Below are 25942 nucleotides of genomic sequence, written 5' to 3' on the forward strand. Positions count from 1 at the left end.
CGGCAGAAAGGTCTACTCCTCATCTACCTTACTGCTGCGGATGGCAAATTATGCTGCTCACTTGTCGAACCACAATTTCGACAATTATTCGAGACTTACCTCCCTCATGGATTTTCTTCCAGAGGACAAGAAGCCGGTCCTCAAAGCGATCATCCAAGAGGGCTACGCAGCCTCACGAGCAGGAGTTCAAATTGCCTTGGATGTAGTGGACACAGCGGCTCGTTCCACATCCACTGTGGTAGTAATGCGTAGGGAATTGTGGCTCCAGATGTCCGGGATTTCCAGAGATCTGCAAGTAAAAATCGCAGATCTTCCTTTTGATAGGCAGAAGTTATTTGCAGATTCAACCAAGTTGGTCCTACACTCCAGCAAGGACTCGAGAGCCACACTTAGGACCCTGGGTATATACACCCCCCCATACAGGAGGAAGAAGTTTTACCCACAGCAAAGGCGTTGCGTTTACCAGCCACAGCGTACTCAATATCAACAGGGGTATGACCAGGGGCACCACCAACAGCAACAGCAGTACAGGGCCCCTAGACGTCGCCCCCAGCAGGGTCGCGCACCCTCCGGGCAAATCCTGAGACAGCAGGTTTGACGGGTACGTCGGGGACTGCAAGATCAAGACCGTCTCTCAGTGCCAATCTCAACACGTTTCACCATCGGCTCAAACCGTTCTACTCTCAATGGCAAAGCATCACCACAGACAGATGGGTATTGGAGATTATAGCCACGGGGTACACGATCCCCTTCCAATCACTGCCACCACCAAACCTCCCACCAGGTCCTTTTTCAAGGACCCCTCTCACCACACAAAGTTAAAACAGGAAGTGGATCACCTCATGTTCATAGGGGTGGTGGAGAGAGTACTGGAACAATTCCAAGGGAAAGGCTTCTACTCACGGTACTTCCTGACAGAGAAGAAGACAGGAGGCTGGAGGCCAATCCTGGATTTACAGGCCCTCAACCGGTATTTGCGCAAGCAGCGTTTCAAAATGACTACAATTGCTTCCATAATCACGGCACTGGACGATGGAGATTGGTTTGCAGCCCTCGACTTACAGGACGTGTATTTTCATATAGCAATTCATCCGGCACACAGACGTTTTCTCTGGTTCACAGTAGGCAGGGAGCATTTCCAATACCGAGTTCTTCCATTCGGTCTCTCTTTGGCACCCAGAGTTTTTACCAAAACGCTGGTGGTAGTATCAGCATACCTACACAGACAAGGTGTCTTCATTTTTCCATACGTAGACAACTGCCTACTGAAAGGGACCTTGAAAGCAGACATCTTACGCATGATACGCATCACTACAAACACATTTGCCTTGTTGGGCCTAATCATAAACCTCTCGAAGTCAAAGACTGAGCCCATGCAATATATAGAGTTTATAGGGGCACGCATAGACTCTAGTACATCAAGGGTATACCTGCCCGATGCCCATTTCCGCGCCATCAAATCCCCGGTACAAGTAATAACGTACAGCCCCACGGTCCCAATCCTAACATGTCTACAACTGTTGGGGCACATGGCGACCACCATGTTTGTGGTACAGAATGCCAGGCTGCATATGCGAGGCCTGCAGCATTGGTTGGTGAGCGTTTACAAACCAATAGTGCATACCATCCACAGGGCAGTATCGGCCACAATGGAGGTGCGAAGGTCACTGGCATGGTGGGCATACCCCAAGAACTTACTAGTAGGGGTGCCTTTTCGCCAACCGCAAATTACCATTTTTCTCAGGACAGATGCATCCCAGATGGGATGGGGAGCGCACATTGGCAACGAAGTTACTCAAGGGTTATGGTCCCCTGTGGAAAAGACACTGCATATAAACATACTAGAGCTCAGAGCAGTGTTCAATGCATGCAGGCGTTTTCGAAATTACCTGCACGGCAAAGTAGTCGGGATAAATACTGACAACACCTCCACCATGTTTTATATCAACCGACAAGGAGGGGCCAGATCTCGTGCGCTCTGCACGGAGGCGGTCCGGTTGTGGAACTGGTGCATTGCCAACAATATAACCCTAAAAGCCTCATACTTACTGGGTGCCCACAACATAAAGGCGGACCAACTCAGCAGATGCTTTGTGCTCACGCACGAGTGGCAGATCTGTTCTGACCTGCTCCGACGAGTGTTTCACAAATGTGGGTTTCTCCAAATTGATTTATTTGCCACTCACAACAACAAGAAATGCCTCCAGTATTGCTCCAGAGCGGGCATAGGGCAGGGATCCTTGGGGGACGCCTTCATGATCCCATGGAAGGGCCCTCTACTCTATGCGTTCCCTCCCACAACACTCATCCACAAGGTTTTGGAGAAAGCCAAAAGGGAGAGAGCACACATGATACTCATAGTCCCAACCTGGGACCGACAGCAATGGTTCCCTCTGCTCCTGTGCATGGCATGCCACCAGCCACTTCCCCTACTGGCAGTACTGGACCTTCTCACGCATGCTCGGGGGTCCATAGTGCATCCACATCCTCAAGGACTCCGCCTACAGGCGTGGCTAATCCATGGCTCAGCGCCTTAGAGAGCACCTGTTCAGAGGGAGTGAAACAAGTCCTGGAGTGCAGTCGGAGGACCTCCACCAGAAGGACTTATGAGCAGAAGTGGATGCGATTTACCTCCTGGTGCTCTTCCAAGCAGTTAGCTCCTCTGGACGTCCCTATATCTATAATTCTAGACTACCTGCTGGAGCGCAAACAAGACGGACTCTCCCTATCCTCACTAAAGGTCCATCTCGCAGCTATATCAGCTTTTCAACACAAAGAGGAAGGGCCAACCATATTCGCCCATCTTGTTGTCACTCGGTTCCTAAACGGGTTGGCAAACCTATACCCCCCTCAGAAACCGCTACCGCCGTCATGGAGTTTGGACTTGGTCCTCCATATGCTGTCGGGACCACCCTTTGAGCCATTGGCCACGGTCCCCCTCCGGTTACTTACCATGAAGACAACCTTTCTTCTTGTGATTACGTCAGCCTGTAGGGTGAGCGAACTTGCAGCAATAATGGCGACACCGCTCTGCACAGTGTTCTCAAAGGAAGCGGTGATCTTACGATTACACCCAGCCTTCGTTCCAAAGGTTTCCTCAGAGTTCCACATTAACGAACCAATAGTATTACCCTTGTTTTATCCTAAGCCTCACAACTCCAGCAAGGAGGCACAGCTGCACTTACTAGATGTGAGGAGGGCGTTGGCCTTTTACATAGACAGGACTAAGCCCTTCCAGAAAACGGACAGACTCCTGGTGTGCCTCGCACCCAGGTCGAAAGGGGAAGGCCTATCCTCACAAAGGATTTCAAACCACATCCTATCCTGCATAAGACTGTGTTATGAGCTTCGCAAGACCTCTCTGCTAGTTCCGCCCAGGGCTCACCCCACTAGAGCGATGGCAGCATCGACGGCCTTCTTCAAGGGAATCGCGCTAAGAGACATCTGCAGAGCGGCAACTTGGTCATCCTACGACACCTTTGCCAAGCACTATGCCATGCACCGGGTGTTTGATGAGGATACACGCCTGTCGACAGCAGTCCTTTCAAGGGCAAGCTGCACATAAATCGGGACCCACCTCCTTTTTTGGGGTCACTGCTGGGTAGTCATCTACTGTGGAGCACCCACGGGGACCACTCGAAGAAGAAAGAGAAGTTACTCACCTGTGTAGTAACGATGGTTCTTTGAGATGTGTCCCCGTGGGTGCTCCACTACCCACCCGTTCCTCTCCACTTCGGAGCTCTGTTTTGTGTTTTTCAGAAGCATCCAGAGCGGTTGATCAGGAACTGGCGGGGACCGGTTCGCGCACGTGACTATAAGTGCACGAAGGGCTGGCGCGCATCGGCGCATGTGTGACCCAACGGAGACTGCTGGAAATTTCCGATCTGCGGCACCGGGGCAAGCCCGACACCTACTGTGGAGCACCCATGGGGACACATCTCGAAGACCCATCGTTACTACACAGGTGAGTAACTTCTCTTTCCTTATGGACTTTGTTGATAAACACCACTCTCAAAATAATGAAAGATAAACGATTCTGGAGACTAAGCTTGGCATAGGTGTAAGTCTGTGCAGTATTATCTACACACCATATCTGTTGTGGTGATGACCATAGGATGCCATTACTGCAGAATACTTCAGTAGTTTTCAACAAGGTCCAGAACTATGGCCTAAGGACTAGAAAGTTTAACATGTGCTTGTGTTAGGGTTGGCTGGTAAGTTTCAGAGTTTTACTCATTTCCCTTTTCTATCTGTGCTGTTTAGAAGAAAATCTCAGTCATGTTGAAAAGATGTGGATAGGTCTGAAAGTTCTCAGAAGCAGAATGTCAGCCTCCTCTCTGACAGAAAAAGAAATGGAGGTGGCGGTAACTTACATTTCTGGTAATATTGGTGATCCAGCAGATGGACTTTCATGTGCAGCCCTGTGGTTAGTGTTTACTATTCTGGGAGCAATTGCAGTGTATAAATCTGTCGAGTTGAGCTGAAACTTCCTGTTTTCATGTTTTGTCTTTTCAGTAGAAAACAAAGTTTTCATGTCAATCTTTGTTAAAATACTTGAAATACTTGGCTCCATGTAACATTTCATCAACTCTCACTGCAGCATTTACCTGATGTAAAGAATATTTGTCCAGTATGATAACAAGACTCAGCCAGTGAACTTCATTAAGCCATGCAGGAACCTCCTTAAAGCCTCAAGGCCTATTCTCTGGTGTTGTAAATGGGTGAAGCCTCACTGAAATGAATCAGGCTACTTGTATGCTCACTAGCCCTTTTGTTCTCCATTGACTATGTTGGTATTTTTGGCCAGTTGCTCTTCGATAAGTGAGTCAGTGAATGCTATTCTGTTTTCTCTGTGTGTTTAACAGATGACATTCTTCCGATATTTGCCTATGGCCACACCGTGGGGAAGTCAGTCACTGGTGGATACGTGTACAGGGGCTGTGAATCTCCAAATCTGAATGGCCTCTACGTTTTTGGTGATTTCATGAGTGGGTGAGGAAGACAACAGTTTCCATTCTTTTCTGTCCAGCTATCCTTCTGTCTGTTTGGCTCCCATCGGTACAATGGCTGTATATCTGAGCATTTTGAAAACCTCCGGTCCACAGTCAATGAAAGTCCCAGATATTCAGTGTATTTAGATCAATGGTTTGGTTTGGTCCATTACAGAGACAGCATCAGTAAAGTTCTAATCTGGATCTTGAATTTCACTGAAGTTAGAACTTTCAGGAGTGGGATTTTTACTCAGGCCCGTCCTATGCAAAGGAAAATTAAACCCAGTTTAAGGATCAAGGTTTCAAGTAACTTTGGCTTCCAGTGATGTGTGATTTTTGCAGGAATTAACCCAGAGAATGAAAATATGGAATTGTACAACATAAGATTTTATTTTTCATCTAGTCAACTTATGGCTTTGCAGGAAGATGAGAGGGAAAATAAATGGAAGAAGCAAGATATTTGCATTGGTAGCACTAAAGCCTGTGCTTTCCCTGGGCTGATCGCCACTTATAATAAATTCATCATCTCCTTTGCTGAAGATGAAGCAGGTAATGCATCTCCTTAGACACCTTTGTTTAGGAAACTGGGTGCTGTGTTTCAGGGCGAATATATCAGGTTTGGCTGCCCTTGGGAAATGTTAACGAAGATTGACTGATTGCATGGTGGTGATGAAATATCTCAGCGTTGCACTTGGATTGGGGTTCATACAATTCAGAAACCTGCCCAGTCATGAGACCTGTGAGTTTTCCTCCCCTACTCCAGACTGATAAAGACAGCTTACTATAGAGCTCCCTTGAAATCTGAATCTGGATCGGACCTCACTCAAAGTTGGGTGGGGTGGTTGGATTTATGTTTTGTTTCAGGCCCATCTGTATTGGTTGTTCACTTTTTAAAACTGAAAAGTGTAAAAATATGGATCACTGCAATGGGATCAACTTCACTCCAATTTCCATCAAAATAACATTCTCATTCACAACAGCAACACCAGGAGCTCTGGCCTGAATTGATCTTAGGTTGGGGGGGAAAGGGAGGTGAGAGAGAGAGAAAAAATGATTACTTTTTTTAATCTGGTAGGCATGTCTCAAAGCACCAGAAGAATATTGGTTAAGGATTTAAAATACCATCATGATTTTAACAAAAGTGAAATTACCAACAGACCCATTGGTCATGCCTTTGGGGCTTTCTGAGTACAAAGAAATTTCCAATGCTTAATGCAAAATTGATCTGAAAGCTTTGGATAGCAGAGTTTGGAAGAAGAGGAAGCCCTCTGATAATATCTTACGTTGCTTGTAATGGAAAAGATCCTGAATGATCTCAGACTGGGAAATAATAGTTTCTTACTTAATTGGCTGCCATTTCTAGAATATCAAAAATAAGGCGAGAGACTCCAAGACCTGGGGAATACAGAAATGTTGTTTTACTATGAAACACTGACAGGCTTTAGCCTCTGTTCTAGTAAAACAAGGCAGGGATGGATGTTAGACTTTATCAGCTCTTCCTCTGAAAGTTGTCCCAGTGCTGTTGTAATATAATTTGAACTACAGCAATGGTTTCTCCTAATTTTTGCTCAAACTGCAATGACCTCCCTACATATTATACTGATGGATAATGAAAAGATATAAGTTCTAGGGATAGTAGTCAGTTTCTCCGAATGTGAGCCTGGACAGCTCCAGAAAAAAACTTTTGTCTTAATAATTAACCGTTCTAGAGACCATTTTTTTTATTTTGCTAGTAAATAAGTCATTTACATATCTAGCTTTTGTGTTTTTGTTTCCTCTATTTATAATTGCTGATTGCTTTACTGGATGAAAATAAGACTTTTGGTAAGTACACTTGTAAGATACACTCAATGAAATAATCTTTTGGAGTGTCCACTAGAAGGACATACAATGGCCCTGATGCTGTATTGTGACTGACACAAGAATGCTATGCTTGTATGAAATCAGTGGGTCTATGTCGGCACTGCAGTCTGCCTACATGGATCACGTGGAGAGACCGTGGCCCAAGGTGTGAAGAAGAAGGATTTTGAATGAAACAATATGAGTATGTCGCTTTCCGAGGATGTGACAAAATGGAGGAGCAGGGTCTGGGAAAATGGTAATGCACCAAATCTGCTGTCATTCTGGTATTTGCATTTGAAATGGCTTAAGTTCTTCTCTCTCTCTCTCTCTCTCTCTTTCTCTCTCTCTCTGTTTAGGGGAGCTTTATTTTATGGCCACTTCTTATCCCAGTGCCTATGCACCCCATGGATCCATCTACAAATTAGTTGATCCTGCAAGGTTAGCATGAAGATTAAGTTTTCATTTGCATGCCGCTTTATATTCAACACGAATTCTCTAGCTGAGTCAATAAATGTGGCATATATAATCTGTAATCTACCCATCTATGTTTTGCTTTTAGTTGCTATATTATAAATCTTGAGCAACTCCACTGGTTTGAGAGAAGTTAATTCTTGAATTAGACTGATGTTTGGATTAATTGACTTTGCATGGCTCACCTGAGAATAGAATCAGGCCCAAAATCTGTTAAAAGTTTGGGGACAATAAGGTTAAAAGCTATTCACTTTTTACAAAAACTATTTTTAGGAGTCAAAGTTACACCACAAACTTGTTTTTATAATGCAAAGTAATTAACAGTATCCTTCAGGTTCATAACAGAGCCAGTCTTTTTCTGTTCATAGATAAGCCAAGGATTCTGTAAAATAGACATTCATTTTTTTAATGCCAAAAAGTTCTTTTGCCAAAATTTTCTTTCTTACTGAACATAACTTTAATCTGTCCTGCATGTTCCTTTTATCACACTCCACCAGGTTAGGAATGGAAAGGTTACCCCTACAAAAGGGTTAGTCACTCATGAAGTATTAAAAGGTGGTAAATATGTTACATTAGAGGGATTAGATGGGGATTGTTAATGGGTTACAGTGCTTTTACCTCTAGGTCACTACTTCAAATCCAGCCTTCATAAGGCTCTTATGGCTAAACTTGTTATTTTATCACTTGTGACATAAGTGAAATTAATTCGTATTCTCCAACAAATTCCCGAGAGATCTAGTTTTTGTTTACACCACAGATGGTGAAGACCAGTGTCTTTGTTTTCTGTCAGCCTCAGCAAACAGGACAAGAACTGAATGAGCCATGCAGACAGAAAGGTCCTTTCGCTGTATAGGGTGGTCTGTCTAGAACACAGCTGAGGCATATTTGTGTGGGAAGCATTAAGGCCATTTTAGATATTCTAGTGCAGGGGTTCTCAAACTTATTTTGGTGGGCTCTCCTTTGAAAATATTTGAGGCTGCGACGACCCTCTCCCAAAAACGTGATATCCCATGCCTCACACCATACTCTCCTTACTTCTGTGATGCTGCTGGCAGTGCGCTACCTTCAGAGCTGGGCTGTTTGGCCACAACCTGCCATTCCGCCCCCAGTTTGAGAAATGCTAATCTAGTCTAACCCTCTGCATATCACAGGCCATTACATTTTATCCAAATACTCTTACATTGACTCGTATGATTTCAGTTAAACTAAAGCATGCTAGTTGTGAGGCCACTAAACTGTTGTGCACCAAAGGCAGAGAACAGGAGATACCCACATGCCACCAGTGACAGAATTGCTGGGCCCCGGGCAAGGTTAGGAAGACCCCAGCTCTGTGCTTGCAGAAGGCATGCAGCTGGGGGTAGCCAGCCCTCACTGCTACCCAGGGCCCTAGCAGCTATTTAAAGGGCCTGTGGCATTGGTGGGTGTCACTGCAGCAGCAGCAGCAGCAGCTGCAGCTTTGAACACTTGGCCCTTTTGCATTGCTGGGGCCAGGGGCAACTGCCCCCTTTGCCCCTTCCTGGCAGTGGGCCAGGGCCTGTGCAATAACAGGAGACTGATGTGATAAAGCATGTCCAGATGAGCCCTGCAGGCAAATCATGCCCCATATTGCAGAGATAGGTGAAAACAAAACAAAACGAAACAGTTAAACTAATTTAAATTGAAAACAGATTTAAAATGCTTTGTAGAGACATGACTGTAAGTCTCCTGTGAATTCCAGTGTTATGACTTAAGGTTAATAGGGTTTAGTGGGGTCAGCTATGAATTGGTTCTTCTGGGTGGGTCTATCAGGCTACCTTTTGATAATTTGAGGCTGTTGAAAAGCAGTGATATGCTAGCACTTTTCTGAACTGTTCCATCTATGACTTGGCAAATGTACTGTAGGGCTTTCAGGAGTGCTCAGCACTCACAGTTTCAATGGTAGCTGAGGTGGCACATCACACCAGAAAATCAGGACCTTAGGGCTTCAGACACTGTGGGATCTCAAGAGAGAGAGTCAGTGTGGGAGTTGGGCAGCAGTCTAGCTCTCCCGGCTGTGTCACAATCATAGCTTTTCCACCTGGGTTTTTCTTTCATTGTATTTTAAAAAAAGTTTCCTGTTTCATTTTACTTTTCTCTGTTGAAGGTGATCAGATGGGAGGCACTTGACTCCTTGGTGATATTATAGAGGGAGGGAGCTAGCAAAGAACAGAACATTTTCCTAATTGCATCACCAAAATATTACTCCACAATAATAAAATGTGGACATTTTTCAGTAAGAGAAGGCTCTTGTTTACCCTAATTGCAAAAGGTATGGTTTCTTCTGGGGGCACATGACCTAACAGGGATGATCGATGTGTAATCTCTGTCTCTAGAAAAAGTACATTTCCTGTTAATTTCCTATATAGTCACACTTGCCTTTTACATTTTTAAATCTCTTTTCAAGGAGAGCTCCACCAGGGAAATGTAAACAGAGACCTATTCCAGTGAAAACAAAGAGTAAGCGTATCCCATTTGCTCCGCTGGCAAGTAAGTCCTTCGGTTTTCATTTTATTGTGTGGTACACTGTATACACTCGTAAAGAGATGTCTGGTTGAAATGCCCAGTATTGCTTAAAGCAAAAGTACTATGCAACAGCTGTTAATGTTGCACAGTAAGTATGTTCTTAGGGGACCTGGTTGCAATTTTGAGCTCTGCCACAGACTCTCCATGTAGCCATCAGAAAGTCATTGTGAGCTAGATTCACAAAGATATTTAAACCTGTACCGTCCAGACTTAGGTACCTATGGCCATTTTTTGGGCACTATTGTGTTTCACTGATTCCTGCTTGGGAAGTAAGTCCCTGTAAGTGCCTAAACTCACTTGGCAGCTAAGTTTTTGCTGTATAAATTCCCTAGGTGCCTAACTTTCTGTCTCTGAGCATGCACACTGCTGCCTCCCTCTCTCATCTGGGCCCGAGTGATTCATGAGTATGGGGAAGACAAGTACTCCTCCACCTAAATTGCTTGTGGTAGCTAATCTGGTAGGAATACTCATGGGCCACCTAACTCCGTGCAAAACACCCTGGGAAGGGCAGAGGAGAAGGTCCATGTCCCTTGTAATTTTTAGCCCACTGGTTAGTGCAATGACCTTTAATGACTGAGATGCCTGGTTCACCTCTTGTGAGTGGCCTAAGCGCTGGGCTATGAGACATGTTGTTGTGGGTCTCCTTCAGTCTCCCCTGCTGAAGATGTTCCACTGTGGAATCCCTTCTCTGCCTCAGGTCAGTGCATGTATGTATTAGAGGGTGGGGGGACTTGAAGTGGGAGACTCCCACATCCGAGGCAATTGCCCTAACCACTGGGCTGAAAGTTATGCACTCACAGCAACTAACTCTCTTCATGTTTCTAACCCTTGACCGCTCAGCACCTCAGTTTCCCCATCTGTGAAACAGGGATAATTAATCTTCAGTTCTCCTGTCCTTTGTCTGTTGTGCATATTTAGATTATAATGTCTGTGATTCAGGGATTGCTTTCTACTGTATGGGTTGAACAGCATCCAGCACTACAAGGCCCCACAGGGACTTGTAGATGCTACTGTAATACAACCAGTCAACAAACTGGATCTGCCAAAGAGAAATTTTATCTACCCTTTTACTGAAATTGCTTCTAAATTCCATCTTACTCTTTATGCACTTGGGGCTTTTTTTCTACACAAATGTTCCATCATTGTTTTTTATTCTACGAGAAAGCAAACTTATTCTTAGCAACTCCAGAAAAAGAAGCCAGGATTCATATTTCATGGAGAAAGCAGATTCAAAATGAGAAAACAAGGTAGTGTTCAACCATCACAGTTTTTAATCTTTTTTGAAAGGCCAACATGTTTCTTGTCTGCCTGTCAGTCTGCTAAGGCTCTTTTTCATGAATATGTCCAAGTTGGTGTTCTGCCTTAAATCTGGAATGCTGATGCATTTTAATTACTTTTCACAGAGACTGTCCTTCAACTTCTTAATGAGCCCCGAACAACCAACACATCCTCCACCTCCACTGTCACCACTGCTACAATTTCTTCCAAAAAACCCAGGAAGACAGCTTCCCAAAAAAGCTTCACCAGGCTGTCATCAGTGAAACCAACTGTGTCTGGCAAAAAGAAGCAGGCCAAAGGATCCGAGATTAAATTAGAACCACCAGAGGAGACGATAAAGACCCCCATGGTATCCCAACCATCACTTGCGACCTCTTTGCCAGACAGGGAAGATTCCCTGCTATACATTGCCCAGAAGAAACTTCTCCCCAAGAAAACTGCAGCAGCCAAGGAGAAAAAACAGAAGAAAAAAAGGGCGAGATCAAAGAAGCTCCTTCTGAATACAAGAGAACTCCCAATGGGCCAAAAAGAAAGCAAGTGATTGAGAACAAGAAGGCCAGTTTGCCATGCGGACTGGAGTTTTCCAGCATGGACTTATTGAAAAAATCTGGCCAGTGTGCCTTTTTTATGTCCAGAGATATTTGTTAGATTATGTGGGAGCAAATTCAGTCTTGGTGAATGTATGTGCTACTTTGAGTTTAACATGTGTGGACTAACTGCATCAAGGTTTTCTCAGCCTCATAAACATCACATTCTTTGCAAATCTTGCTTTGAAGGCCATCTACTGAGATTAGTAGCTGTACAAATCCTCCACTGACTTCAGTCCCACAGGTGCAATGAGGGTAGGATATGGTTTTCAGGCATTTGCATTCTTAACCTTCAAGGGGTGTTACCTGAATAAAGAGTGCAAGATTAGGCACCTGGTATCTATCGGTGGGCATAACTGGTTGTGAGGGCACTCATAAGTTAATCACTGTATATGGAATAAATACATTGAAGTTGCCCAGTTTTGGCCAGTATTTTATCATCCTTTGCCACTGAATTTCTTATGTCAAAATATATTTTTAAAATAATCACTTTCTATTAAATATTCCAAAATCTGATTGTGTGTTTATTTTAGGCACTAGTTTTAAATCATCAGAGGAACAGTATACTTAGAAATATTTGCTAGTATGGGTCTAATTTTCAAAGTTCCTGTGTATCTCCTGTTCCTGCTGATTTCAAGGGAGGCTGAAGTTGCTCAGCACATCTGAAAGTCAGGCCAGCTGTGGCCACACAATTGCTTTGAACAGAAAATCAACCACCACATGGAATCAAATTGAATGCCAGACACCATGAATAGAGCCTGGAAGACATCTGTGTTGTGACCATTTACACCTTCCAAGTCACGTAAACTGAGGGCCAAATCCTGATCTGTTTTACCAGACACGGGATACAGAAGCAGCAGAATGGGTGCAGTGCTAAGGCAGGGAGGTGAGTAGGGATGGGATTTAGGCATCTGAAGCAGGGGTCTGGATTACCTGTACATGGAGCTGTACTCTGGTGTGCAGGGAGAGTAGGTGATAGACCAAGACTGTAGTGGCAATGGGCCCAGTTGATTTGTGAGTGACAGGAGAAGAGAAGCATTCACGGCAGTCATTGAGGCTGTAGTAATGACTACAGAGGAATAAACTACTCCTCCATGGCCAGTGGAAAGGATACATTCTCTCCACTGTATGGGAGTCTGTTCCCAGGATTTCCCCTGCGCATAGTTTGGTTACTGTTGGTAATTTAGATGGTTGAATATTGTTCCTTATGCCAAATATCATGCAATGAGATGATTCAAAGCTGGGTGCTGAGGAAGCAACAGCTGTTATATATAAAAAGAAAAAACCATGAAAAGCCTCATAAGAAATTAGGGCTCATTGAAAACCCAATGAACAAAAGTTTCTAGGTGACTTCGTGAAGTCGGCTTAGGGCTTGGTAACCTGAAGATAGTTTGAGGGGCAGGCGGATCTAGTTGAACTGTGATTAAAAAAACGGACACCTCTCAAGTACTTTGATAGGACATATGCCTTAGGCAGGCAAATAAACAAGAGACAGAGGGTGTAATAAGCCCTTCGGGTACGCGGAGGGGGAGATCCATAAGGACTTATCTGAAGCAACACAGAAGAGGATTCTTGAATTGGGAGTCCAAGGAAGCTGGTTCATAGTTGGCTGAGCTATTGGTAAGTGAGGTCCTATGTAGCAGTAGAATCTGCAGCCCTGTGAGACACAAGCTCCCCTTCTGCTCTGGGAACTCTTTGAAAAGTCAAGACCTAGCTAAACCAACACCTCTTTGCTTCCCGGGATGCCTTTATATCTCTTCTTGTCCAGTCTGTCTCACAATTTCTTCACTGATGCAGTGATTATCCACATCCCACTCTCTAGGCCTCCTCCCCAGCCTCACTGCAGAGTTTCTTAGGACACTGCAGCCCAGAGTGTTGCTGGGTGTCTGTTTTTTTGACTTGAAAGTTCAGTAAAAAAGGAGACCTGACAATGTCCAGTCACAGCCAAAGTCCAGGCCATAATCCGTGCTATTTAGCTCGGCCACTTCCTACCTGTGTTGGGCGACTGTATCTGCCAGCATGGCTCTGCAGATAAGTTCCCCCTAACTTGGGCAGAGAGGAGGAGACAAGAAGAGTAGAGAACAGGGTGGGGGCATGAGACCTTGGGAAAAGGGAAGGTGTAGGGCAAAGGATGTTCCAGCGCTCCTGTTGGAGTGTCCATTTTTTAAAAATACTATGAAGTGAGCAACTGACCTGTCCAGTTTTTTTCTGCTGCAGTTAGAGCTGGGCTGGGAGCTGCAAGTGCTCACAGCAGCTAGGTTGTGGCATAAGTGAGTAGGGGTTGGTATAGGAAATGACCCTGGCCCCTGCCCATCTCTAGTAAACGGACTTGGAGGGTATGTCTACATAGCAAAATTATTTCGGAATAACGGACGCTATTCTGAAATAACTTTGTGAGCTCTGCACAATGCAACCAGCTATTTCTAAAAAATTTAGAATTAGCAAATGGCTTATTTTACATTTGGTAGACCTCATTCTAACAGGCCTAGCACTTATTCTGAAATAGATATCTTGGAATAATGGCTGTGTGGACAGGGAATAGGGGCTATTTTGAAATGTTATTCCAGAATACTTTATTCTGAAATAAAGCTGCTGTGTAAACACAGAAATAGGTTCTACTGTGTGTGGACACGTTATTTCGGAATAAGTTTTGCTTATTTTGGGGTTTCTCTGTAGTGTGGAAACATTACTCCAGAATAGCTTATTTTGGTACAATAAATTAGTTAGGAGTAACACTTGCACAGGCATACCCTGGGTGTCCTGTCTGTGGATCTGACCAGACCTGTCAGGCAGTATTCCCTATAAGCTGGGTGCTTGTGCCACCGCTCAGGAGAGCTACCAGTGCCCACCCAGCTGATTAGCGGAGCGCCAACAGCTGGCTTAGTTTGTTTGTTGGTAGTGGTGGTGCACAGTCACATGCACTTTGGTACACGAAAAATTCATTCTGCAGACGGAATGGCTGAGGTCAGAGGGAACACTGCTGCGAGACCCCCTTTTCAACCCATCTTTCTGGTGACTAACCAGACACCCGGCACCCCAGGCAAGATGCCACTGAGGCCCAGGAGAATTTTCTCCAGTGACTTAGTTACTCGCCCCAGGAGAGAGGCCCCACGTCTGCCAGCGGGATCACTCCTCCCGCAGAGAGGCGGCTGCTCCTGCTGCCGCCGCCAGGGTTATTACCCGCCCAAGAGCGTGAGGCTTCCGCACCGCCCAACACAGTCACTGGCCCGGCCCCGCCCCGCTCTCCGCCTGCTACTGCCTGCACCGGCCCCGACCCAGCCCGCTCCGCGCCGTGCACACACGTGGCCGGGGCTCCAGCCGTACGGCAGGGTGGGGGGGCAGCACGCGGACCGGGCCCGTCGCGGCTTTCCCTGCAGCCTGCCGCCGCGGGCTTTGCTGCCGCGCACTCCCTCCAGCCCCGCCCTGCGCGGCTGAGGTATCCCGGGGTGGGCCGGGGAGCGCCTCGCACCCCCACCTTGCCTAGCGGGGAGCTAGTGCCGCCCGCGTCCTCCCACTCCCTCTCCCCGCGCGGCCCTAAAATTATTTCATTCAGGGCATTGTAGCAAAGAAAATACATCCGAGGCCCCAGCGAGGATCGAACTCGCGACCCCTGGTTTACAAGACCAGTGCTCTAACCACTGAGCTATGGAGCCACCTATCATTGGGAATGAACGAAGTCATGGGTATTGCACGCGGGTGCCGCCTTCGGTCCGACTGAATCAGCTGTTACCGTGTTTACTAAAGTAGTTTTGAGACAGAATGAGCCGCTTCTCTACCACAACAGGGAAACGCCGCTGATTGAGTAGCAGATATTTTACTTAAAAATAATAAGGAAACCTTTTGCTTTTTCAGGGCTGAGTTAGAAAGTCCTCAGCTTCTAACCTCCCCACACTTCGATGGGGGACAAGCTGGAGCCAACTTTAGCAGTAAGTAGATTAATTTAAATGGCATTAATAATACGATCATTAGTAGCAACTGCATAAAATTACCACGGATGGAAAATGGATAAAAAGTTAACCAACACCCTTTTGTAAACGCTCAATGCACATCACTTTAGCCTTCCTCTAGCTTTGTAAACCGAATTAAACTACACACACAACTTTCCATGAAGAAGTGAGTGTTGGAAATTCCTATCCTGCTGACATTTCTGGCCAGTGGAAACCAATGGAGCACATAGAAAGACTGCAAGTAAATTATATCTTCTGAGTTGGCCACTTTTGCACCAATATGGGGTTAAACATCCACAAAGTACCCCTATGATTTGCTAATCTAGTTATATGCCCAGTATCCATCAGTAATTCTAAAATTATAATTTTAGAAATGTAAACTTACTTTGCTACTGAAGTGTCAATTTAATTTAAAAAATAGTTTTACCCAGGTATCACCAAACTCTGAACTATTACCTGTATAAAGTTTAATATTTGATCTATTATGGATTTTTACATTTTGTTAAACACGGGTTACAGCGTCATTCTTATAGAAGTCATCAAACCACATTCATGTATCTTGTTCACTTTATTTTAACCATACATTCCATTCAGGAAATATCTAGACTTTAGTTACTCTTAGCATTATGCTCTCTTTCTTAGCTGTCTTTATATGTAACATGGTTCCTATGAGAACAATGTTCTGAGAAATGTCTGTAATAAATAACAGAGGCATTCATATTTCCCCATCAGCTACATTAAATGGCCACAATCACCCTGACTGATCACCCTAATTTACAATGTATAATAACTTTTTTTGCAGCAATTTCCATACAGATATACCTGCCTTTTTATTTCCACTCCGTTCTGTCTGTTGAAGGGGTTTTCCCCATGAAAGCTTGTGCCTTAATAAATCCAGTAGTCTCTAAATTCTACAGCAGAGATCAGCAACCCCTGTCATGGGTGCCAGGAGCGGCATGTGAGCCAATGATGCGGAAGCTCAGGCCTGTCCTTCCTTCCCCATGCTGCCAGGAGCTTGCTGAAAGCCATGCTGCCTGCAGATTAACAAAAGACCAGCTAATAGTAGTAGTCACCACCTAAATGGCGACAAGTATCAGAGGGGGAGCCGTGTTAGTCTGTATCCACAAAAACAACGAAAAGTCCTGTGGCACCTTATAGACTAACAGATTTTTGGAAGCATAAGCTTCCGTGGGCGATGCATCTGAGAAAGTAGGTCTTTGCCCATGAAAGCTTATGATCCAAAAAATCTCTTTGTCTATAAGGTGCCACAGGACTTCTCATTGTTTATGCACCAAAATGGTAAATCTCTGCATCTTCATTTATTAATGAAGCTGTTGTAAATAGGACTATTAGTGACTTTAAAAAGTATTATGGGCACTCAGACCATACATACAGGTCAAAGGTCAAATTTCAGCACTTTGCCTCAGAAAGGTTGCTGACCCCTGTTCTATAGGACCCCTCTTTGCAATAAGTCAATCTTAGCTCATTTTCCCCCTTTGCTTGTTGATTTAAAATCATTCCAAGATATTTAGAGTAAAACATTCCTAGTAAAATACAAACATTTTTCACTAAGTCATTCACAGTCTTTGCAAATGAAGTATGTTCTTGGAGTTTTTAAACAAACATAACCCTCAAGATAGTGTTACTGGACTTGGGTTCTTATACAGTAGTGTCTTTTTATGTTCTGTTTCTCATTTCTGTTGCAAATATCTGATAGTTTCAATGTCTCAGAAGTCTCATGGTCGAGTTGAAGAACTCTTCTGCGCCTTGTCCCAGTGTGCTTTCCATAGAAGGAGGCAGCATCCTGAAAGATTACAGCAGGTTTTCGTCAGTCTTTGAGGGAGGGGTTCTCTAATGGCATCTTTTCCGATTTGCTAATCTGGCATAGGCAATCAAGTTGTGATGGTATTCTGATGGAGTTGTGACAGTCCAACTAAAAATTTATTTAACCTTGGACAATGCCTTTTCATAGGTTAATGAGGCAAAGGGTAGTTTTGGTTGCAGTTTTGTTTTGCAGCTGGATGTCTCTAACTGGGTTATTTTTGGATCCAAAGAGTCTGTGAATACTTTACATGCAAACACATTTGGGTCTTGTCGCTGGCTCTTATTTGCAGAATTTAACTATTGAACTACCAAGAGCAGGGGTTGGCAACCTGTGGCTCCGGAGCCATATGTGGTTCTTTAAGGAGTCATTTGCAGCTCCAGACACTGCTGCCACTGACTCCTCTGTGGCTCCCTGTCCTGCTGCTGCTGAAACAGTAGAATTAAATTTAATTGGTTTAATGGCTGGTAGGGTGGTGGGAGGGGTCCAGTTGTTAAAACCCAACTGAATTTAGTTCCATTATTTCAGTGGTGGCAGGGCAGGGAGCTGCAGAGAGCCCCTCCCTTGCTGCGCTACCCAAGTGGCCACGCTCCTCTGGGGAGCATGGCTCAACTCATCTCCGCCAGTGGAACACCTCCACGCCAGCCTTCCTTCCGATAGGCGCACTTGGCCAACCATCTTAGGCTCCCTAGCCAGTGCCATGGATGGATTATTCCAGGGGCCTGGTTTGGGGCTGAGGTGGGTTAATCCTGGAGATGAGGGGCGTGTTTGGGGGCCGAGGAGGGTAGAGCCTGGGAATGTGGTGGGGCCATGGAGGATTGAACATTGCTCCTTCCTGCTTAAGAGCTTATCCCTCAGCACAGCATTTTCCGTGTTCTCATTTGCTCTCCAGTTCAGGTGTGAAAGTAACTGAAACTTTCACCTGTACAAATCATTGTGTGTGCGCTGTTCTTAAAACAGGGGTTACAGATAGTCCTTAACAAATAACATCAAACTGTACTGTCTCGTATTCACATGCACTGCAGCTCTTGAAACATCGATTTTGTAACTGAATTTGAACAAAATGGCTCTTCTCACTATTTATGTTGCAGACCCCTAACCAAGAGCATCTTGAATTTTGTAAAAAAGCCTATTGAGGCTCCCTCTTGTTCAGGCTGCACTTACCAATCATCACCAGATTTAGTTTTCTGATCTTTATGTTGTTTTCCCATATTTTAAAGAAGCTTTTAGTCTCCATTCACATGTATCACAAATTACATAGTCATTTCCTCATAATCTGGAATGGTTTTAAAGCAGGAAAAATATTACTCACATAGGAAGTCATAATAGCTTTGTGTCTTCAACTTTTGCATATGGTGAGTTTTCATCTCATTCATTTATTAAAAGGATTTGCGCCTCCAAGTGTCTAAATTTGATCTGTGTTTTGCATTTCCAGCCATTAACAAGTATCAAGTGTTTCTTCTGGCAATTCTCTGACCAAGCAGCCAGGCTACAGTTAGACTACAGCGTTCTGCGAACAGAAGTCACTGTTGGGAGAGTTTTCCTGCCAAAACTTCAGTTGACAGAGTGCAGCCACACACAAAACCCAATTGGGACAGTGCACTGTTCTGTGGACAAAGCAACCAGACTGCCTGGCTGCTCTCTTGACAAAACAGGGTGTCCACTCTTCTTTTTTGTCAACATAATCTGTCAACAGCAATCTTATGCCTCAGAGCTTTGAGGCAGAACACTGCTGGCAAAAGTGCTGAGTTTTGTCGAGATACTGTCCACAAATCTCATTTTGCGTGTGCACACTCGATGAGTTTTGTTGACAAAACTGGGGTTTTGCTGGCAAAACTTGCTAGCATACTGGTAGCCCCAGTGTTTATGACAATCCTTGGTGAAATCTCTTTGGCTGTGTCTAGACTAGCCCTGAACTTCGAAGGCGGCATGGTAATTAGGGTGATGGGAGATTACTAATGAAGTGCTGCGGTGCATAGGCAGCACTTCATTAGGCTAAATGACCCACGGCTACGTGTGAGTTGGCACTTTGAAGTCTCATACTTCGAAGTTGCCGTGGGGGAGATTTGCTGCATATGCACTGCAGCACTTCATTAGTAATCTCCCATCACCCTGATTACCATGCCCCCTTCGAAGTTGGGGACTAGTCTAGAAACAGCCTTTAAGACTTTGACTTGGCCTTTCAACATATCAGTACATGCCAGGTTTCACTCATGTTTAATACATATTGCTATCTTCATTCATAATCTGTTATAGTTTATTTCAGTTGTCATTTTTATCGTCATATCTCTAAAGAAAGCTTGATTTGGCAATCTCAATGGCTCAGTAAAGCCGCTAGACAAAAAATGAGAAATTTCCATTCTTGGTCTCTACTCTACAGGTGTGCATTACTTAAGCTTAGTTTTGACCTAACTATTTATATATAAAATTATTAACTCATATTCATTTCAAATTAATCTTGATCCAATTTGTATCTTAATTATAGTATCTGTATTGTCCTTACTCAGCCCTTAATTGAATGGGAGGATGTAATCACCTCATAAAGAAGTTAAAAAGAAATAATATTGCATGCTTTTATATAGTTTGAGCACTTGGAAGTTTAAACTTGTCATTTGTAACAAGTAACGGACTGATGATGTTATGCAAAAAATATAAATGAAAGGGCACTGAAGATAAAAATAATGAAGGATCTTAAGGTAAATGCACAAGTGTACATATTTACACTACACTCAGTATGTTTACAGCAAGCTCAGTCCAGTTACGTAATCAGAGCACATGATCATCAGGTGTGGTATAGAGTACACATTAGACAGTATAATGGACAAAACACTCCTGCTCAGAATTGTCCTCCAGCTGACATGGGTAAAATGTATGCTAATGCATTAATTTTGCTCGCTGAGCAGACTGACGGAATCAAATCCATGAGACAGCCACCCACACAGAAATGACTGGAAATAAAAATAGAGTTCAAGTTAATATTTAAGAAAGAGTTACCCTGAGTTTGTAGTATTGTATCAGTGTTGGGCCCAGGTTATTAAAGAGACAGAATGGGTGAGATGATAGCTCTTACTGGATCAGCTTCTGTTAATTCAAGATGTTAAACTGTGCAGAGCTCTTCTTCAGGTTCTGGGGACAGTACTCAGTGTTACAGATAAATACAAGATGGAACAGAGTCTTTAGCATAAGTGGTTGATTAATATCCCCTGACAGTAACTAGACAAAAAAAAAAAAAAAGGCTAGTGGGTTACAGATTGCAGTAGTAATCCAAAATAAATCATGGTCTTATTGAATAAAGGCACTGTTTGGTTATGCTGCTTTGGAAATGGGCTATGATAAACGGCAAAAATCCACTCATATCATGAACGTAGGCCCAGGGACTATATCAGTGTAATTAGTAAAATTTTTCCTCACTGATGAGTCACTACTATCTGCATTATGTGTGAAGCCATAATCGGCAAGATACATCATGAATAAGCCTAGAGAATGCTTTTTGGGAGATAAAAAGAAGCTCGGCTATCTTGTGTCTAAATTGTGCGCATTTAAAAAACGAAAAAGAAAAAAAGGCAGTTGGCCACTAGACGTTTTCAGACTATCTGGGTGCTGACAGACTCAGGCTGAAGTCCTTATAGCTATGCATACAGTTGGCTTTAACATGAGCTTTACGTGCCTAAATATCTAGTTCTCATTGTGATGTAAATGTTACCATACGCCACTAGGTGGAACCTAAATACTATATTAAAGAAGGGGGAGGAGGGCATTAACAGATTCAAAAGGCTAAAGAATTGTGAATTTCACACTTTTTAAAAAAATACAGCATAACAATTATGTTTTTAAATCTACAGTAAACTCTTTCATATCTGGCAGCCCAAGCAATGGGAGGTTGCCAGATATTCAAATATTCTGGATAACAGAGAGATACACCTAGCAATGCATAACAATAAAGAAAAACAAGATTAGATATTAAGACACAAACAAAAAAGTATGCAGGGTACTTGATTTACCAACAACGGTAACATTGTACACTGTAAATTTATACTGTATTTGCTGCATTTATTTGTATTTACTTCGACTATCCTATACTTATGGAAAACATAACTAAAATTTACTTATGGTTAAAATGTTGGTTATTTGGGAGTTCCAAATGATAGAATGCTGGCTATGAAAGAGTTTACTGTACTAGCCAAAGAAGAAAATACCAAACTTTAGACACAGTCTAATAAATCTACGATGACTTACTGGAGGATTAAACATGTTTTAGGTACTGGTAGTACAAAACCCCCTTCAATGCACTATTTCTTGGACTTGGCCCTTTGTGTGTGAGACAGACTTTTTGACACAGATTGAGTGTGTGCTGCAGTGTATATGCCACTGTGAGCGTGTGTGGGGCAGTGATGCAGGTGTGCGTGCTGGCTGCTGCTGGGTAAGTTTCTGAGAGAAGCCACCACCTGCCTCTTTAAGGGAAATCAAAATTTTTCCTGCTTTTTTGTCTCCTCCTCCACGCTGCTCCTGAATCACTTACCATACAAGCTTCAGACTAGAGCAGCTCCACTGGTCTCACTCTCCCTGTTCCCTGTTCTGCAGAGATGGGATGCAGAGATAGGGGAACACTCTGACGACAGCCCTACCCTCTGCCCTCCCCACTTCTCCCTCTGCACATGTAGAATCTGAGAAGCAGCTCAGCTGCAGACGGAACAGGGTGGGGTGAGGGGCAACTGAACACATGCTGCTGGCTGTAAATAGGCATGGTCTGCTAATCAGCTGGGTGAGCCAGATGTGGCCCCGGGGTTTTCCCATCCCAGTCTAGAGTGACATTGTATCAGTCTTGACTGTATGTCACCTGGGGAGTTATTAAGTTGGGGTAGCAAGGAAGTTACATTCACAGGAGTGAAGTTTAAATGTAGTCACTTTCGTAGTTAGGTTGAAATAAGCTACCCTGTGTTGTCCTATCTCTAGAATGTAGGTCAGATCTAAGCTTGGCAGTCTGCCCTGAAGACAGCAAAACACCAAATATGAGAGTGCGAGAGTAGCAGCCACAGTGGCCGTTGGTCTTTCAAGGAGCGGATGTCACCTTTTGATGCTCAAGAGGTTTATAATATTAAAAAAGGACAGGCCTCACCTTCAAAGCAGGATTTGCAAAATATTTGTGAAGAGGTAGCAGAGCGTGCAAGAATGTGCACAAAACTTGGGAATGACGTGGGCTCAAATTCTAATCCTCACTTGCTGTTTGATACTTAACCCTCCTTTCCCAGCTGTCCAACATTTCCCTACCTGTCTCACAGAGGTAAGGCAAGATGAGTTTGTTACATGGTCTATGAACGTCTTGCATTATATTGTAAAATAGACTGACAGGATTGTTCAAGTGGGATGTTGAATAGGAGAGGGAGACCCCCACAGAGAATGGGTAGATGATATAGTAGTAGTGTGGAGCTAGTCTACAGAAACTAATCCATTCCGCACCAGATAAGGAAAGATGGAAGGAAATAGTGAGAGAGGCATCAGATGCCAATGGGCTCTGAGCCCATGGTGGTTGTTGATGATGATGATGATGATGATGATGATGATGTAATCAAATGAAAATCTTACACCAAATTTGACACAAAATTTTCCAGCCTGTGCATTTCTGATCAGGGGTCAGGTTTGTCTGTTTGCTTGTTTCTTCTGCTGTTGTTTTCAGAGCTATGACCTGATTTCTGACACAACCTCTTAATGGAATCCAGGATCTTTGTTCTGCCATAAACCATTTTGACTGAAATTTTCAAAAAGACTGCCAGGCCCAGTTATGATCTGAGACTTTCACAGTCACCAGAGGATGAGGATGCACAAACAAATGCACAAATGATACAATTTTAATGACACTTATCCTATAGTATTTATCAGTTAATAAAAAATAAGATGCCAAAGTTATGATTGCAGGAGCAATATTTACCCAGCCATATTACACAGAGGCTATGGTTACACTAGCAAGTTTTGCCAACAAAACTGATGTAACATCCACAAGCAAAATGTGTTTGGTTGAGAGTTTGTCGGTAAAACTCAGCACCTTTGGCAGCAGTGTTCTGCTTCTCAGCCATGAGACATAACACTTTTGTTGACAGAGTCTGTCAACACAAAAGCTGTGTGGACACTCTGGGGGGGATCTTCTCTCAACAGACACGACATCCAGAACAATGATGAGCCCTGTCTGCTGTGCTTCCAGGTGCCTATTTTGTTGAGAGAGCAGCAGGGCAGTCCGGCCACCCTGTCGACAGAGCAGAGCGCTCTTCCGATTGGCTTTTGTGTGCGGCCACACTCTGTTGAAAGCACTTTTGTTGGGAAATCTCGTCCGATGGTGACTTCTGTTGACAGATCGCTGTTGTGTAACCATAGCCAAACTGTTTGTATGAAAAACAGAAGGAAGGATAGAGTGACCATAGCTCCCTGTCCCAAATGTGAGACAGGGAGATATGTGGGGGAAGGACGGCTCTTCCAAGCCCTGGGGAGCTGGGAAGGAGGCAGCAGCTTCCGGCACTCCCCAGGAGCCCCAGATTATTGGAAGCTGCCCCCCCGCAGGAGCCACGGGGAAGCGACAGCGGCCCGTGCTCTCCCTTGCTTCCCCAAGGTTCAGGGAAGTGAGGAGGGGCAAGACAGACCAAATACGGGACAATGAGTCCCTTTTAAAAAATTAGTTTGGATTCCTTTTTGGCGTCCCAAATACGGGACCATCCCACCCAATACGGGACGGATGGTCACCGTAAGGGAGGAGTAAGTGGACTTTTTACTACCAAGAGCAGTTGTATCTATGTAACTGTGATGCAAGTGGACCTTGAAAGCTCAGAAGACCAAAAAAAATGTATTTTTTTAAAATCCCATGATCTTTACATCTAGCTCATGGCTTTGGAGGACTGAGATATGCCTTTTTTAGGCTAAGGGTGGGCAATACTGAATGAGGTGGGCAGATAGTCCTCTTTTAACACTGGAATCTGAAGCGTCCTAGTTTCTCTCTACATCTAGTCTTGCTGGTGCTCCTGTCCTGCTGCTGGGTCACTGGTTGGAAGGAAGAGCTGGCTTTTCTCCCTCTCCTGTGGGCCTGCCGAGTAGGGGTCTCTCTCTAGTTCTCAGTTTAAATACATGGAGTTGGGTGTTAGATCACAGTCTAGTCCTCCGCTGCCACAGTAGTTGGCCAGCTCCCACTGCTGGTTTAGCTCTCAAACACAGATCAGGCAGGCAGTTTCAAGTGACCAGCCTCTGCTTCTGTTCTGCACTCTGTGGAGCACAGTGGGAGCTGCCAACATGGCAAAAGTGCTACATGCACTTCACGACAAATAATAATATTTAATTCTATGTTTAAGCAGGTGATCAGGACTGGAGAACACTGCATAGGTGCAATACAGACTACTTAAATTGCTGCTGGTACCTTCCAGTTAGGGAAACATACAGCAGGTGTGTTTCCTTCTCACAGCTCTGGTTTCCAGTAGAGATGGGTCAGAATCAGAGTCTTAGATATGAACTCTCCTGGATGGTAGGAGATGAAGATCGTGATCTGAGCTTAATGTTAACAACTGGCAATAAAAAACAAATAATAAATAATGAAATAAAGAAAACCGACATACACTAGCTTCACAATTCCCTGAGCTTTGGAGTTGTTTGGATCCTTATTTGTTTCCAAATGCAGTGGCTGGTCTTTATGACCAGATTTTTGAAAGAGTTCAGGGCCAGTTTTCAAGTGCCCCACTCATTTGGGAGGCAGGTTTTCAAAAAAGGTCAGCTCCCTTTTAAGGACTTTAATAAGGGCCACATTTTCAAAAATGTTCAGCAGTTGTAAGCTGCTGTTGAGATACTTATGGATAGATTTTCCAAATGCTGGATGCTGAGTTTGAAAATTTAGTCCTTTGTCTGTAAAACTCTAAACCAAAACCACACATCTGAACACTCCACTTTTTGAGGAAGTTTCTATCCAGAGCCAAACTTGATTCCAAGTCTAGTATATCATTTCTCCTACTTCTAGTTGGGCAGACAAGACCCTGAAAATAGATTGGTACTTTTTGTTTTTTTCTGGGTGTCCCAAATGAAACCAATCCTGCAGAAATGAAAAAAAAAATGAGAAAAGAGCTATCCAAATTTTTGCATCTCAGGTGAGATTTGGAAGCCGTTTTTTGGAAAGTTTGGAGTTGGTGCTTAATTCATTCAAACTGGCTCACCCTTTACTAGAGAAGATACAATATTATCTTAGTCTCAGGTGGATAATTAAAGTGGGAAGATCAGACAGGTGATATCATAGTTCAAACACTGGTTTCAAGTCTGAACTTTGATAGCTTTAACAAATCCCCTGAAGTTGAATTGCTGAACTAATGCTGGGATCAAATACACCAAAAGCATTAAAAGCACCACAGAGAATGTCAAAAGAGAATGATGAGGCTGCCTCACATTTGCACGTGGGGATAAATTGTTCTTGCGTCTAATCCATAAATCAGAGCATTAAACTAT

General features: G+C 44.0%; 1 protein-coding gene and 1 non-coding gene across 2 annotated transcripts in view; one reads left to right on the plus strand and one right to left on the minus strand.

Annotated features, from left to right (window-relative positions):
- HHIPL2 (HHIP like 2) overlaps positions 1-12116 on the plus strand; it is a 28447-nt gene extending 16331 nt beyond the window's left edge. The window contains exons 5-9 of the mRNA XM_074988604.1: positions 4866-4992; positions 5395-5540; positions 7190-7271; positions 9727-9809; positions 11249-12116. Coding sequence (XP_074844705.1) covers positions 4866-4992; positions 5395-5540; positions 7190-7271; positions 9727-9809; positions 11249-11664 — 854 coding nt within the window. The 3' untranslated portion in view covers positions 11665-12116. The remainder of the gene's footprint in view (positions 1-4865; positions 4993-5394; positions 5541-7189; positions 7272-9726; positions 9810-11248) is intronic.
- A 3174-nt stretch (positions 12117-15290) lies between these two features.
- TRNAT-UGU (transfer RNA threonine (anticodon UGU)) lies at positions 15291-15363 on the minus strand. The gene has a single exon. It is a non-coding gene; the product is annotated as a tRNA-Thr (tRNA).
- Between the last annotated feature and the right edge of the window lie 10579 nt (positions 15364-25942).

This window comes from Carettochelys insculpta, chromosome 3, assembly GCF_033958435.1.
Source record: "Carettochelys insculpta isolate YL-2023 chromosome 3, ASM3395843v1, whole genome shotgun sequence".
NCBI classification, from domain to species: Eukaryota; Metazoa; Chordata; order Testudines; family Carettochelyidae; genus Carettochelys; species Carettochelys insculpta.